The following is a 14,762-nucleotide window of genomic DNA, read 5'->3' as shown; positions in this document are numbered from 1 at the left end:
GAAAGATGGGCCGGTGCTGGCCGAGTTCCAGGGAGAGCACATGCAGCCATGGGCAGCAGATATCGTGGGAGTTGCTCTATTACCTGGTACCTGTCAGTTTTCACACGCCACTCATCTGCCGTCGCATCATCTTATCGCCAGATTGAGAGCGAGCCTCGACCACCGCAGCCACTTGTCCTCGAGACTGGCCGCAGATGTTGGCATGATTCCCTTATTGGGTGACGGTCTTTGGTATTGATTGGATTTGTTTTGCCTGTATAAGCACATCACTGACAAACAATTGCCTGCTATACTACCTACCTTAGTATATGACTGAAGCAAATGGACACACAAAGAGGTCGGTACATGTACATTCAGGCACCGAGTCCTGGTCCGCATGGAAGCAGCGGATCCATGCCCATGGACAGGCATCGCCAGGGCACCACGGCTCGCACCCTCTCAGCCGCCATTAGTCAAGTCCAGAGTATTGGAGACTCCATGGAACCCGACGCTGCCAAAGTGGAGGCGGTATGGGCTCTCCGTGCCTGTGCCCGTGCCCGTACCTGTGTCTGTACCTGTACCTGCACCTGCGTGCATCATAGATGTGAGCATCTCATTGGCAGCACCGCTCGAATCCCCCGGTTGTTTGCGACAGGCGAGCTGCAGCAGAGCGTGTGGCATCTGCCAGCTGATGACGGATGGCCTCTTGAGCCCGGGCGGTCATGAGTCGAGTCAACGGGCCCAGTTCAGCCAAGGAATCGTCAAACTCTTTGGGATGATGGGTACTGATAGGTGAGTCTCGCAAGGACTATTGCCTCACCTCAGCACTTTAACGGACGGATAGAAGATGGAAGACTGCAGTTTGCATTGTGTAAGTACCTAGGTCCGAAGTACTGGTTGATTCAACGATGCTTCCCATAAACCCTCGAAACCCGACTTGCACCTCCGAGGACCCGGGCGACGACAGCAAACACATGCTGCTGACGACCCGTTGGTTGCTACCTAGTGCTCGAGCAAACCCGCCCAGGCGCTGGCCGTGCCGCATCTCGAGCTGCGCGGCTCTCCTCCGCGCATCGTCTGTCGGTGGATAGCCCGGAGCCTGGTCTCCATCCCAGTCATCCATCCTCGATCCAGGCGGCTCCAAGGTCCGTAGAAGCTGCTGGCAGCATCCTGACGACATGGAGTCGGGCTTGACTGCTCGTTACGCAAGCGCCCCCGAATTAGCAACTGGCTGCGGATTACATACGCCCGTCCTCCGGCATGCCGCCTGACAGGTCGCATCGGATCACCTCGCCTCACCTTGGTTTTGGTTGTTGCGGCATCAATCTCCAACCGTCAAGAGCGCAGTAGGTACAGCAGGTAGGTACTTTGCACAGTGCAGCCTCTCGCCTCCCCACACCCCTCTTTGCCCTCCAACTTCTTCTCCTCACTCCTCCTCGTCTCTGTCCATTGTCTTGTCACAACCCGCCTCTGCAAACGCCCACACCCCCAGCCACTCTTTTTTATGCCCAGTGCATATTTTCCCCTTCTCTTTTATTTCCTGAACCGTTTGTCTCCTCTTTTTGGACCTGCCGGCCTCGTCTGGGCCGCCCAACCTTGAAGCGTCCTGCGCCGGCCCCACCACCCTCACCCTCGCAACAAGCGACAAGGCCCCGGGCAAAAGCCTTTGCAGGGTCTGGCGACGACGCTTGCGAGATCTCCTGCTAGCCCGCGCGACAAAGACCACAGGCAGACCAGACACGGACAGACAGAATCACACCGGCTGCACTGCTGCTGCACGCCGTGCCTGTACGTGGACCGTCCGTCGAGCTTGCTGCTGCTCCTTAGCCCAGCGATCCGGAAGAGGAGCTAGGGTTTGCTCGAGAACCCTTGTCAGAGGCCGCGAGAAGAGAGAGTCACAGACGGGGGAAAAAAATAATAATAATACAATGTCAATAAAGTAAGCCTCCTTCGCGAGTCACCGTCGTCCCGTCTCTTTTCTCTCCTTCCTGTCCCTGGTTCCCCATCCTGCCGCATCGCTCGTTCACTGTCCCCTTTCCTTGTCGTCTTGTCGGGGCCTCCCAATCACTGCAGCTGGGCGCGCGCGGCTTCATGTCGCCTTGCCTCTCTCTCTCTCTCCTCCCCAAAACTATTTAACTCCTCCTTCGCTTTCCTTCCTCCCCGTCCTCCTCCTCCTCTCCTCTTATCCTCTTCCCCCATCTGTCCGTCTCTCCATACGAAGGACTCAGCCAGCCTCGTCTTGCATCGTCTCGGCTCTTTCTGCTGAGCATCACCATCTATACCTTGCCTGTATAGCCTGTCTCTACCTCCCTCCCTCCCTCCCCCCCGCCTCGTCTATCCCGGCATCCGTCTTGCCTTGCTCGCCTTGCCAGAAAAGTTGCTCTGGCCTCGGCTTCTGCCCCGCTACCCAGCCTCGAGGTTCATGGAACCATGTGCCTGGGCCCAGCCCCACGATGAACAATCCTCATGACTACCTTATCTCAAGCGCCACGAGCGCGCCTCCCCGGCGGCCGATCGATCCTGACAATGCCGATAGTTGGGTAATGCTCAACCAGGGCGGATTCGTGAAGCTGGGCAACGAGCGGATCCTGTGGAAGCTCGATGGGCGCATATCCTGCGAACTGTCCGTCCCCCCGGAGCTAAGAGCTCGCTGCGTCCCGTTCCATCGCAAGAGTGACAAGGGAGCTCTCTTCCTGACCAACAAGCGGGTTGGTTGAGCCTTTGAGAAACAGTCCCCCGTATGGCCCAGATCCTAGTGAGCTAATATGCCCGGCAGGTCATCTACCTCCCCGCGAAGCCGACCCAGGAGCCAAAGTTCGAATCATTCAGCGCGCCCATCCTAAAGTTCCAGGACTCGACCACGTCTTCGTCCATGTGGTGGGGATGGGTCTGGAAATCAGACTGCATCCCCGTGTCGGGCGGCGGCATCCCGCCGGAGCTGCCGCGCGTCGAGGTCAAGCTCACCTTCTCGGACGGCGGCATGATGGAGTTCAATGAGGCGTACATTGGCCTGCGAGAGCGCCTGTTCCAGTACCAGGAGATGCGCAGGGAGCTGGACGCCAGCACCGAAGTCCCCGACGAACCTCTACCTGCGTACGAGGCCCAGGGAGACCGACAAGAGCCGCCGGCGCCTAGCCAGCTGGCCGTCCCGGGGCCGAACCGCTCAGACAGCTCCGCCAGCCGCCGCGCCCCCAACGAGCCGCCGCCAAATTACGACGAGGCGCAAGCGCAGCAGATCAGCAACCGCTTGGAGGATCACATCCGGAACGAGGTCGATCGAGGCGCCGCAGACGAGTAGGCGCCATAATGGGTGCTTCGTGGCGAAGCCTGGGTGAAACGATTCATGAGACTACGAAACAAATCTCGGCTGTGATTTTGCGCTTGCTTCTCTATGAATAGGGACCAAACCTTTTTTTTTTTTCCTCTTTGACAGCTTCTTCGGCTCTAGTCGCCGTAATGTGTTGCTATTGCGTGGATTTACATGGCGCCGGAAGAAACAGGACTTATTAGTATTCATACACGAAACCATTGGGATTTACTACACATGGACAAGGGGGGTTATCTTATAATGATGAGTTCCGAGCCCGCCAGGCCCTGCTTGCTTTGGAAGGGCCCTGGTTTGATTCAATGCCAGTTTTGTGTTTGTTTTGGGATTCACTACTTGTAGGAAGCCGCCCATTGTGCCACCTTTCTCGTGTTGTGCTCGTGTGTATGTCATGTCCCGTCGCATCTCCACGTTTCGCTCTGCGCACAGCATCCATCGAAGCTGCTTGTGATGTGTTGTTGTTCTGGCGGCGGAGGTAAGGGGGTGATACAGCGCCCCTCCCGCTGAATCGGAGATCTCGAAAGGGCCCCCCAGTCCGTGAGTGAGGATCCGCCAAAACGGGCAACCCCAGCTGCTGCCAATAGCCTGGCGGCCGCTAAAAGTCGCAACAACTCGTCATTTTAACATGTGCGAAGCACGTTTGGCTGACAAAGACGGGAGGTAATGTGACTAGTCCCGTGACCTGTTCTTGTGTGCGATTCTGGCTGCGGCGATTGGAGGCGCCGGGCCAATCAAAATGCCTCAATTGCCCGGGATAAGCGTCAGTTTCTTTTCCGAAAGCTGCCTACCTACCCGATCTAATACCGTACGATTTTTGACCGCAAACCACCAACCACGGGACACGGAACGCAAAGGCTCGATCGCGCGCGCAAACGAGAGACATTTTCGACAATGGGTATCTGGGACGCTTTCTCCGAGATTGTTGAGGCGGTGACGCCATGGGGTGTTGTGGAGGCCGAGGCTCCGGCTGAGGAACCGCAGGTAGGTGGGATGCTTGCTTTGGCTTGCTTGCTTGCTGTGATTTCGGACGGGAAAGCTGGGAGAGGGGAGGGGGGGATGTGGGATGGAGACATACATGGAAGATCAGCTTTGGGCAGCTGTGCAGAAGCTTGTGTGATTGGAAAGAATGAGCGGTGAATTTCTTTTTTTGGTGGTGGTTTTTTTCGGAGTTGTGTTGCGGGTTTCGTTTGAGCTGGCATGGTGGTGGTGGTGGGGAGCGATTTTGCTGTTGCGCTGTTGCTGCTTGATGGGGTTTGATGAGGCTTGAATATGTGGGATATTTGGGGCTGATCTTTTGACCGTTTTCTAGGAAGTCCCCGAGGCCAAGGTAGAGGAGAAGAAGGAGGAGCCTGAGGAGGAGAAGCCCGCTGCGGAAGAGGAGCCCGAGGAGGAAGAGGAGGAGGAGGAAGAGGAGGAGGACGAGGAGGAGATCAAGGACCCCAAGGAGGAGCTCGAGGAAGGTTCGTCATTTCCCCCCCTCTCCATCCTTGTTCCCTTTTGCTTTGCGCATGCGGTCTTGGAGCAGCTGCTTCGTCTAGTTGTCCTTGTTGCATGAAGGGCGAGGCATTTCTTTCTGCGGCGCAAGGCGGGGACCTTGTAATGCTTCTTTGAATTGGGGAAGCTTGTTATGCTGACTTTGAGTGTGTGTGTGTGTTGCAGAGTGCAAGAACTCTCCCCAGTGCTCGCCTGCCAAGCACCACTTTGACGAGTGTGTCGAGCGGGTTCACCAGCAGGAGAGCGAGGGCGAGGCCAAGGAGGACTGCGTTGAGGAGTGTACGTTTAGCCCTCCCCCAACCCATTTCATCGGAGTCCCATTACTCTTGTTTGTCGCCTCGATTGTCAAGAGACGGCTGCATGGCGCTCTCGATTCATGTCCTCTTCTGCTAACGATGGTTCCGGTTGTTTCCAGTCTTCCACCTCGCTCACTGCGCCACCGCATGCGCCGCCCCGAAGCTGTGGTCCAAGCTGAAATAAACAAAAGCGTTCCCACGATAACGGCCCAGAGCGGAAAATGAACCGTACCATTCTCGACGGAAGCTATGCCCAGCATGGGGGGAGAAAAATAAAAGAAGAAAGAGTTTCGATGTGGGCAGAAACCCGTTTGAGAAGGGTATGCAAGAACAATGTTCATTATACTTCACGATCGACTTCCCTTTTCCTTTCCGGTGGTCAAAAACAACGACAACTACAGCAGCTTTTTTCTCTTTTGCCCCCTTTCCTCCCTCTCTCGCTTTATGTTTGGGCGGCGATTGGGAAAGGCTGTCCCTGTGTGTACTCTTACGCTCAGCGAGCCATGAAAAATAAAGATTAGAATCCCCTTTTCTCTCTCTCTCTCTCTCTCTCTCTCTCTCTCTCTCTTCTATATTGGTCTGGGGCGTGGTGGTGCCCTTCTCCATGACTGAGATACCATGAGGTACGGGTTGTCTTTGATTGTTGGGGGTTCGTGGTGTTGCGTGTGTTGCTTGCTGCTTGCGCTCCTGTGTTGCTGTCCTCTATACGTGCTCAAGTCGGTATAGATCGCGTTGGTCTCTTTGGCTCTGTTTACGATCTGATGACTTACTCCCATGGCTCAAGAAACACTTTCTCACTGCACCGTCTAAGGTATATAAGCTTGGAAGGGCCATTCTTCAGAAACAGGAGCACATCTCCCGCAGGGCCGTCAATGTTCGAAAGTAGCTCGATCAACAAATAGCCTGGATTTCCAGATCAATCAGGCTCTCAAGTTCTATAATCTGACTGAAAAGAGCAGCGGAAGTGCCCAACTGCCGGCAAATTGTACATCCCAGCCCTCGTGCCGTACAATGCTCACATGATGTCATTTCCCATCCGGGAAAGGGTCATTGGGCCCGATCAAAAGAAGCAAACATAGAGTAACCCGAACATGAAAGAAAAGAAAAGTAAAAGGATAAGGAAAAGCAAGCTCCCGAATTAACGCCCCATTTGTTGCTCTCGGTTGTAGTATAAGTCAACTCGCTCAAAGTATTCTCTCAAAACTCTCACAAGGAAATCGCGCCCCTTCGGTTTTCTCGGATGTGGAGTAGGCCTTGGAGGCCGCAGAAGACGAAGAAAGCCTGAGTACCATGGCACTTGTTAGCCGGTAAAGGGTTTTCTATCAAGGTATATATCCCCCGACAAGTAAAAGGACGGGCGAGGGTCGGAATCGAGACGCGCAATCGAGGGGTGTTCGGGTCTGTGTCCAGTTCCGGTAAGAGAGAAAAGGAGACGCACAATGTAGACAAAGACGGCGGAGAAGACAGTCTTGGAGATGGCCTTGCCATCAGAGGGATCGTCGATGCCGCCGACGAGCTCCTCGTGGCCGGAGCGGTAGAGCACGCCGAGGACGGTGAGGATGACGATTGCGAAGACGGACATGACGGTGCTATTGGGCCCAACAACCGGAAGCAAACAGTTAGCTTTTTGTGTTTTTTTTTTATCTTTCTTTTCGTAAAATGGACGAATAGTGTCGCAAAGAAGAGGGGGGGAGGCGAAATGGGAAGCTCGTGTTGTTGTTGCTTCGTTTCGCCCTTTCGGTGTGTGTGTGTCGCGAGACGGGAGTTTGGGTGTGGGTTGGACGGACCATGACCATGCCTTCATGGCACTGACGACGGGCTTCATGATGGGCGGGTTTCAAGGACGCGGTAAGCAAACGCGACTCAGTGATGGGGTGTCGTAGAGACTTTGTCGAGTACAGCGAAGAAGAGGCGAGGAGGAGCGGCAGAGAGACGAGGAGCGATTCGTTGGCTGGAGGTTATGCAGAGTTGCGCATCTTAGCTTCGACATCAACGGCACGGGAGGTTCAATGGTCAATGGAGCTAGAGCGCAACAGGACATCCGAGGATCCGCCGGGCGATGATGCTCTCAGCTTTAGCACCTGAGAGCTTCTTTGGGGGCCTTGGATCTCAGGCGCGGATGACTCTCGGGCTGCTTTACTGGACTCCGTGCTTATGTCATTGGCATCCCCGTTAGGCGCGCGGAAGTCGCGGCAAGAGAGAGGGAAGGCGCTGGCGCTTAAAGGTACGAGACGAGGTACGTACCGCTGTAGGGTTGCAGACTGGGAGGGATGTTTCTGTTTCTGTTTTGGGGAGGGCTGGGGTTTTAGCGTTGGCTTTTGCGTGCATCTGGGGGCTGTAAGCTGTACGAGTAACAGGACAATCGCTTCTTACTTCTTCATGGACAAGTTGCAGGTGCATCGTTCGGTTGGACGTGTTTTCGACAGAGAGAGCATCGCTGTACATCATCAGAACCGGTTGGCAGAAGAGGCTGATGTGAAGCCGAACTCGTGGCGAAGCAGCATTTGCCGTTTCACCAGAGGACAATGGTGAACAGCTACGAGTACAGAACTATCCGCGGCATCTCCAGCCCGGCAGAAGGCCAACCATCTGCCGTTGACGGTGCTTTCAGCTTGAGCAACGACACAGGCCGCGGGCAGTGCCCCCAGCCACCGTTGCTACAATGCCTTATGCAGCATCCACGGGCAGCCGGCTGCAGCTCTTGACCCTTTTGCCCTTCTGCGCAGTCCATCCCTGCCCCGGGAAGCCCTCCTAGGCTGCGCCGGCCCACCCAATGTCGCATCACGGCTCGGCTGGCCGCCTATCAACCAGTCAGGGGTCCTCCCTCGCGCGAGCCTCGAGTCGCATCGGCAGCCCTCGCCTGCCCAACGAGCCGTCATGGCTCAGCAGGCTTTGGGGGTTGGCGATGCTGTTTATAGCGGGCTGCGCGGGATATGGCCAGCTCAAGGGACGAGGCAGAGGAAGAGGGCTGTGAGGACGACAAGTTGGCCAGACCAGCATCTGCCTGCAGCATACCGATGAAACTATCGGAAATTCTAAGAAGGCTTGGGAATATAAAAGAATGACGAACGAGATGCAGCGGCCCTTTTCTTCTCATCTGATACTTCAGCTACTGCAAGGTCCCTTCTTCAGCTTGTGGACGTGTGTTGCGTGTCTGTGGGAGCCGGCTACCGACAGACCTCGAACAAGCAAACAAACAACTCGAATCTCTCCCTCTCTTTTTTTTTTTTTTCTCATCCGTAAGACATAGTCCATCGAGTCACGACGTCGGACGATTTCATGGGCGTTACCATTATACGAACACGCAAACAGGGCTGTTGATCGAAGCACAAAGCGAGAGACGAGGCCATCGTGTTGCTGTCTCACTTCGCTACAGCTCCCGCCTCCAAGTGACCTTGCCAGTTGCAACTATTTGCTATCGAGTGGTCGGGCAAAGGAGAAGAGACGAACTGCAAGCTTGCGTACTTTGATCCCTGTCAAGGTGTGTGCTGTTCGGACTTCATACTGGTGCTAGGTTTTGAAGGCCAGGTACGTGTATGGATGGACCTTGAGAGGACAGGATGCCCCTGGATGTCTTGAGCCACGGGACTTTTGAGTCGTCTGCCCTTTGCCTCGCCTTGATGTGGGCTGTTCCTTGTTGTTGTTGAAACTTATAATTGCTTGACATCTCCCGTCTTCTTTCAATTACTTTTTCAGCCTGCTTTCTCTCATCCCGTTTCCTACTTACACGTCTTTCAGTACCAACTATTGCAGCTCTCGCTCGCCATCGCTCATTTGCCACTGGAAGAACAACGCTCCTTTTCCCTTTATTCTCTTCTCTTGCTTCTCATCATCCATTATGCGGCCGTCTGGGTTCCTGGCGGTCCTTTCCACCGCCTTCTTTGGCTGTGCCGCCGCGAAAGATGCCCCCGTCGTCATCGACAATCCTCAAGGCGTCGAGTTCAAGGCCACTCTGCCCAAGAAGCCCTTCTTCTCCGGCGCTGCGCTGGTGGGCAATGTCAAGGGGTCTGTTTCTGCTACGGCTGGTCCTGCTAGCAAGGGCGTCCGGTTCAGAGTCCAGTTCGAAAACTTTCCCAAGACGGGCGGTCCTTTTCGTGAGTCGTCTTCATAGTCTCCGTCCTTTTTTTTTTTTTTTTTTTCTTTTCTTTTTTTTGCATTCACCATTCCGTTGCAATGGCAATGTGGCGCCCTCAGAGTGGCTAACCAATGCTCGTATGCAGTGTATCACATCCACGAGGAGCCGGCCGTCAATGGCAACTGTACTTCCACCCTGGCCCATCTGGACCCGTACCATCGCGGCGAGACACCCGCCTGCAATGCTTCCGAACCTCAAACGTGCCAGGTTGGCGATCTGAGCGGAAAGTACGGAAAGATCACGTCGGACCCCTTCGTGGCCGAGTACTTTGACCTCTACACGTCTCTCCAGCCCGGCAGCCCGGCCTTCTTCGGCAACCGGTCGATCGTGGTCCATTACGCAAACAAGACACGGCTGACGTGCGCCAACTTTGCCAAGCTGCCGGTGTCTTCCGCAACGACGGTCCACAGCACCGCCAGTGCTCATCACACTGCCATCCATGGTCCCGTTGCTACAGGTGGCGCTCCTCACAACCTCACCGGCTCTCACAACAGCACAAGCCACCACAATTTCACGATCCCCCATCACACCACAGGCGCTGCGTCCACCACAAACGTCTACACCCTCACCAGCGTCGTCACGGTTCCTGGCAGTCCTACCACGACGACGAGCTCAACCACCACGGATGCCGGGAGTGGTTCCAGCGCCACGTCATCTGTTGTTCCCTTCCCGGGAGCAGCATCAGGAAATAGGGTGTCCGTTGGTCTGCTGGGTGGTGTTGTGGCCGCCATGTTCTTCTCCCTGTGAGACACCGAAAGGGAGAGGCCCGATATGCAACCTGGCACGGTTGGCTTCAGCCCTTTATCCCTTCTCTTTCCATTGTTCTTCTTCTCACTTCTCATACACATTTATTATTAGATAGACAAAGTTTGCTTTTGAGCCGGCTCTTCAGCTAGAACAAAAACAGAAAATGTACAGGGCATTGTCCAGAGTCTTGTGCTGGGAAATGTGTTGCGGGCTGCACATTGGGTGCGGCCGGTGGAAACGCGGCTGAGCAGCAGTACTGTAGCAAACAAAAAAGAGACAGCAATGAAGTCACTGCAAGTAATGAATAAACAACATGGTTACACTTTGTGATAATTTCCGTCCACCGGCCTCATTGGTGCGCGAAAGGCAGGGCAGAGGCGTGAAATGAGGCTGGCTGGCACTGCGGCGGCCCCCATGCAAGCAAACGATAACTGGCCGTCCAATAGTCTGGTTGGGCGACCGTCTCCTTGCTTCCCAGGCGCGCATGCAGTGACAGCTCATAAAACACAATCGAACGCCTCTTTTCCGGGCTGAGAAGAGCGAGTGCTGCACGTCTGGCCGGTATAAAAGCAGAGAAACGAGAATGACGGTAGTACAGAGTTGAGTGATCTCTATCAAGAGTTGACTTGGCTGCCATGGTTTGTAGAGCCTGTATGTAGTAACAGCTGCTGCACGTGATTGGCACTTCCCACTACCAAGCACCAGAGCAGCCAACGAAACGGCACATGCAATTTGCCTGGTCATCGCAGCACCTTTTTTTCTGCCAGCTTCACGACCTGCATCTTCACCTCACCTTCTCTTCTCTCTATTCATACCATCTTTTCATTCGGTACTCAGAGGCCTTGCGAGATCCAGCATTGGGCCTCTCCGTCGCAATCTGCACCGTCTCTCCAGCAGATTTCCGTTTCAATCCTCTTCTTTCTTCTTGCTCTACCAACATCTTTACTCGCAGTCACCACCAGCATTCTCATCGCTGGCATCGCCCTGCAGGCGCGATTCAGCTGTACTCAGTCACTCCACCAAACCCACGTTTCCTCACAGGGAATTCCTCCATTGTATCCGTTGGACATTGCACGAGGCCCTCAACCATGCCAAGCGTGTGAAGCACCCGGATTCCCCCTCCCCTCCCGCACAGGTCACGGCATCATCGTCATGGCGAAGAAGAAGGTGAGACAGACATCGGGTGAAGAGGCCTCGCTGGACAATGGCAGTGGAAGTCAACCGTCTGTGCCCGCGATCACGGCGCAAGCGTCTCCGGCATCGTCAAGTTCGGCTCCTAAGCAGAGATCTAGAACATCACAAGCGGCGTCGTCGTCGACGGGTATTCCACCTTCGCTCGTCATCTGTCGCAATAAGTATGTGTATGACCACCGTTTTCATATTTGCTGATATTCTTGCCTTGCCTCGTTCTTGCTCTTTGACTGGCTCGCTCTTTTGTGCTGACCCATGTCTGAACCGCCAGACACTGGCGTCACATCTCTTCCTACCACGGCCCGTGGCTGCAGATGCCCTTTGAGATCCTGGAGACGCTGGCCAACATCAACTACAACACGCCGCTGCCGCGGCCCATCGACGCCGCCTCCTTCTTCGACCTCGTCAAGGTGCGACGGCTCGTCGACGAGGCCACCAACCTCGCCGTGAGGGCTGCTAGTGACATCGCCTCACCGACGCTGACCAATGTCAATGGCGGCTTTCCGAGCATATCGTCCGCCATGGGAGGGCATGGGATGGGCGCGCCGGGCCATGGCGGGAAACTGAGCAGGGAGCGCAAGTTCCGCATGCGAGAGCAGGCAAGCCAGAAGCTGGGACGGGCGTATCGCCTGGACGAAATCGCCTGCAGCGTTGCGACGATGCAGGGAGCGTCGCCGCTGGAAGACGTGGGCAGCCTGGTGTTGCAGCGCAGTCCCAAGGATCCCGACGCCAAGTATGTGCACTTTTTTCACGAAAAGATACCATCACGAAAGATGGCAGAGTGTACGAGTCTGCAGCCTCTGACGGACATCATCGAGGACCGCCCGGGAGAGCCAGAGGTTCTGCGGACTCGCGCGACTGTCAAGATCTTCAAGGAGGATCTCGACGGTGCCGTTTTCGATCTCACGCACGCCCTGTCTATATCTCAGTTCCTTCGCAGGTCGCATAGCTCTGGTCAGGAAGATGCCCAAGGGGGAGACGCCCAGCGCACAGCCCGGAGACGACCTCACGACATCATTTTGGCAGAGAAGGATCAGCCGAGCAGCCTTGAGGCTCAGTTGTACTTCCAGAGAGCGTCCGTGTATCTGACAATGGCTTCTGAGCGCATCTTGGATAGCATGCCGACGCCCTCATCATCCAGTCCTACGAACGGGCAAGCAGTGACTGACGAAGCAGACGACGGAGACGCAGGAGCAGAAGCCAATGGCAAAAGCTCGCCCGACGCCGACAAGGAGAGCGCGCGAAAACAGGCCGAGGCACGGAAGCTAGTCAAGACGTTCGCCAAGCGCGCCATCAAGGACTACTTGTCTTTCATGGCAAACTACCACTACTCGCCCAACCTCCCCGTCAAGGTCGCCAAGGAGTTCAACGACCGCGTCAACCTGGTCGCACACGGCATGCGCAGTTCAAGGGCCATCGACTCGAGCAGCTGGACCGACTCGCACACCGTTTACCCCCTGTCCGACCTCTTTCGCTCCGTTCCCCCCGCGGATCTCCCGCCGTATCCCTCTCAGGATCTGTTGAGCAAGCTGGATTCGGAGCCGGACGAAGCTACGTGCGAGTGGGTAACGTATCACCCGCTGCTCACCGACGCCTTGCACTCGCTGCTCCTGGCGCACTGCCTCGCCCAGACTTCCACCAAGGAGATCCAGCGGCATGCGTACATGGTCGCTCGCCTTGTCAGGCTTTCCGACGGGTATCCCCTATTTCAAGCGAATAGGTCCCCTGCGCGAGCCGATTGGGCCGAAGTCGTCCATCGTACCGACAACTGGCTTGGTCTGAGCTCCTCGTGGGACACCTTGTGCACGCCTGCGCCGCTGCCGATATATGATGACGAGCCGTGCAGCCACCACACGTGTCTTCACGCCCACAACCACGCCCAAAAGGGCGCTGCCGTGTCTGCTGGCAAGGCCGCCTCTGCTGCCGCAGCTCTCCTCGCCGGGGGCTCCTCCGATGCCGCGGCCGAGGAAGAGCGGCGCCGAAGGGAGCTGATTCGCGAGCAGGCCATACTGGATGCCCTAGATGATGAACGGGTGACTGACGAGGCGTCGTTCCGCGCGGCCATCAATGCGCATGAGAAGCGGGCTCAGCAGGACGATGCCATCTCCTCTGACAAGCCCTTCAACGGCACCAGCGTCACGCCCAAACCAGGTCCAGGAACGAGCCCAAGCACGACTGGGCCAGATGCCCCGAATGGGGCTTCAAAGAACAACAACAATACTAAGGCGAAACACCCTCGCCCGCCCACGGAAGACGCCGAGGCCGAGCCCTCGTCGCGTCGATGGTCCGCCGAAGACGGCAAAGACTATCCGCTCATGACGGAGCGCGCCAACGCAATTGCGCGATGGGTGCAAGAGGCTCCTGTCGTCACCGGCATGGTCAAACGCAAGAAGCGGACCAAGAAGCCAGTGGGCGATGCCAATGGCGCTCCTGCAAAGGTCGCCGCGGCCGGGGAGGCACTGGAGAAGCTGGAGATTTAGGCCACATTCTTCTACGATATGTTGCCGTGTGTTTTGCGCGGTATTACGCGCACAGTTTGATATCATCTACTGACGCAACTTACTTTCATCGCATTACGGTTTTATAAGGAAAATCGACATGGCGGCATGAGGGTCATGTCTGCCGCAGGACTACGGAGTAAGGGAAAAGGACGCACGGAAGGTTTACACAAAACACCGCACAGAGGGTTCAAAATGGGTTGTATTGCGGCATGTACTGTATGCATTTTGTTGTATGTAAGTGGTAACAAAGGAAATCATAGGGAAGGGGATGGGTATACATGATGCAGCTGGGCTCGATGGTTCGAGCAGCTGTCTCCAAGCGCTTCGTCTCCGTCACCGTCTACCGCGCACGAGTCGTCACCTCCGTCTCTGTAGTATGCCTCTCTTTCAAAGAGGCCAATTCATCGTCTCGCCATCATCTTGCACCAGATTAGCCCCATTTCATAGCCCCATCAACGCCGATATCACGCACCGAAACCAAGCATTGAACACACAAACCCAGCAATCCGCACTCTTCCCCCCCCCCCCCCCCTCTCTCTCTCTCAGTGCATCTCAATCTCATCATCCCCAACAGGCGCATACCCGTTCCTCCTCCTCAACCTCGCACTCACCCTCTCATCCACCAAGACGCGCAACCTCCTCAGCACGCTCGCGCGCTTACTCTTTCGCCGTCTGATGACCACATCATCATTCCCACTCCCAATCTCATTCATGTTGTTGTTATCTTTGACTTTGCGATTGCCACCATCATCATCATCTTCGTTGTTGTTGTAGTTGGTGGATGGCGAGTAGTCGTGGGTATCGTCGTCGAGGAACAAGTCGGATGTAAACGACCCAAACGAGAAGCGGTTGCTGTTCCTTGATGATGACGTGGAGAGACGGCCCTTGAGGGCAGGCGAGAGAGGGAGGTTCGTTACGAAGTCGTTGTATTCGTCTGCGTTGGGGATGGGCACGACGAAGGCCGTGTAGGCGAGGCCGATCATATTGCGGCAGATTCTTCTTGTTATGCTGCTTGTTGCTTTTTTTTTTTTCTCTCTGTGTAAGATGATGTTTTGCTTTCTGAAGGCTTTGTTGTATGAATGTTTTTTTTTTTT

General features: G+C 55.6%; 7 protein-coding genes across 7 annotated transcripts; 4 read left to right on the top strand and 3 right to left on the bottom strand.

Moving 5' to 3' along the window:
• Positions 1-438: 438 nt before the first annotated feature.
• Positions 439-1,241, bottom strand: BBK36DRAFT_1176845 (hypothetical protein; the record flags this gene model as incomplete). Its single annotated transcript, XM_024896031.1, has 3 exons — positions 439-560; positions 859-1,173; positions 1,226-1,241. 3 exons carry the CDS (start codon positions 1,239-1,241, stop codon positions 439-441), a joined length of 453 nt encoding a protein of 150 aa, XP_024747940.1.
• Positions 1,242-2,432: 1,191 nt separating this feature from the next.
• Positions 2,433-3,277, top strand: BBK36DRAFT_1164471 (hypothetical protein; the record flags this gene model as incomplete). Its single annotated transcript, XM_024894648.1, has 2 exons — positions 2,433-2,687; positions 2,756-3,277. The coding sequence occupies 2 exons, from the start codon at positions 2,433-2,435 to the stop codon at positions 3,275-3,277; spliced, it is 777 nt and encodes a 258-aa protein (XP_024747939.1).
• An 830-nt stretch (positions 3,278-4,107) lies between these two features.
• On the top strand, positions 4,108-5,285 carry BBK36DRAFT_1135862 (Non-heme 11 kDa protein of cytochrome bc1 complex; the record flags this gene model as incomplete). The annotated part of the gene is given in 7 exon segments (XM_024892786.1): positions 4,108-4,138; positions 4,149-4,152; positions 4,176-4,285; positions 4,337-4,342; positions 4,620-4,764; positions 4,964-5,077; positions 5,214-5,285. Coding segments are annotated over 5 exon segments (415 nt in total), but the record flags the coding sequence as incomplete, so codon positions are not given.
• Positions 5,286-6,300: 1,015 nt separating this feature from the next.
• Positions 6,301-6,919, bottom strand: BBK36DRAFT_1123298 (hypothetical protein; the record flags this gene model as incomplete). The annotated part of the gene is made up of 3 exons (XM_024891039.1): positions 6,301-6,375; positions 6,533-6,683; positions 6,882-6,919. The coding sequence occupies 3 exons, from the start codon at positions 6,917-6,919 to the stop codon at positions 6,301-6,303; spliced, it is 264 nt and encodes an 87-aa protein (XP_024747937.1).
• Positions 6,920-8,932: 2,013 nt separating this feature from the next.
• Positions 8,933-9,921, top strand: BBK36DRAFT_1170305 (Cu,Zn superoxide dismutase-like protein; the record flags this gene model as incomplete). Its single annotated transcript, XM_024895428.1, has 3 exons — positions 8,933-9,188; positions 9,315-9,631; positions 9,802-9,921. The coding sequence occupies 3 exons, from the start codon at positions 8,933-8,935 to the stop codon at positions 9,919-9,921; spliced, it is 693 nt and encodes a 230-aa protein (XP_024747936.1).
• Positions 9,922-11,128: 1,207 nt separating this feature from the next.
• On the top strand, positions 11,129-13,647 carry BBK36DRAFT_1170304 (hypothetical protein; the record flags this gene model as incomplete). The annotated part of the gene is made up of 2 exons (XM_024895427.1): positions 11,129-11,337; positions 11,439-13,647. The coding sequence occupies 2 exons, from the start codon at positions 11,129-11,131 to the stop codon at positions 13,645-13,647; spliced, it is 2,418 nt and encodes an 805-aa protein (XP_024747935.1).
• Positions 13,648-14,210: 563 nt separating this feature from the next.
• BBK36DRAFT_1142559 (hypothetical protein) lies at positions 14,211-14,651 on the bottom strand (the record flags this gene model as incomplete). Its single annotated transcript, XM_024893533.1, has 1 exon — positions 14,211-14,651. One exon carries the CDS (start codon positions 14,649-14,651, stop codon positions 14,211-14,213), a length of 441 nt encoding a protein of 146 aa, XP_024747934.1.
• Between the last annotated feature and the right edge of the window lie 111 nt (positions 14,652-14,762).

The sequence above is a fragment of the Trichoderma citrinoviride genome (genome assembly GCF_003025115.1).
Source record: "Trichoderma citrinoviride strain TUCIM 6016 unplaced genomic scaffold BBK36scaffold_10, whole genome shotgun sequence".
Lineage (NCBI taxonomy): Eukaryota > Fungi > Ascomycota > Sordariomycetes > Hypocreales > Hypocreaceae > Trichoderma > Trichoderma citrinoviride.
This window is presented reverse-complemented; position numbering and strand designations above follow the sequence as displayed.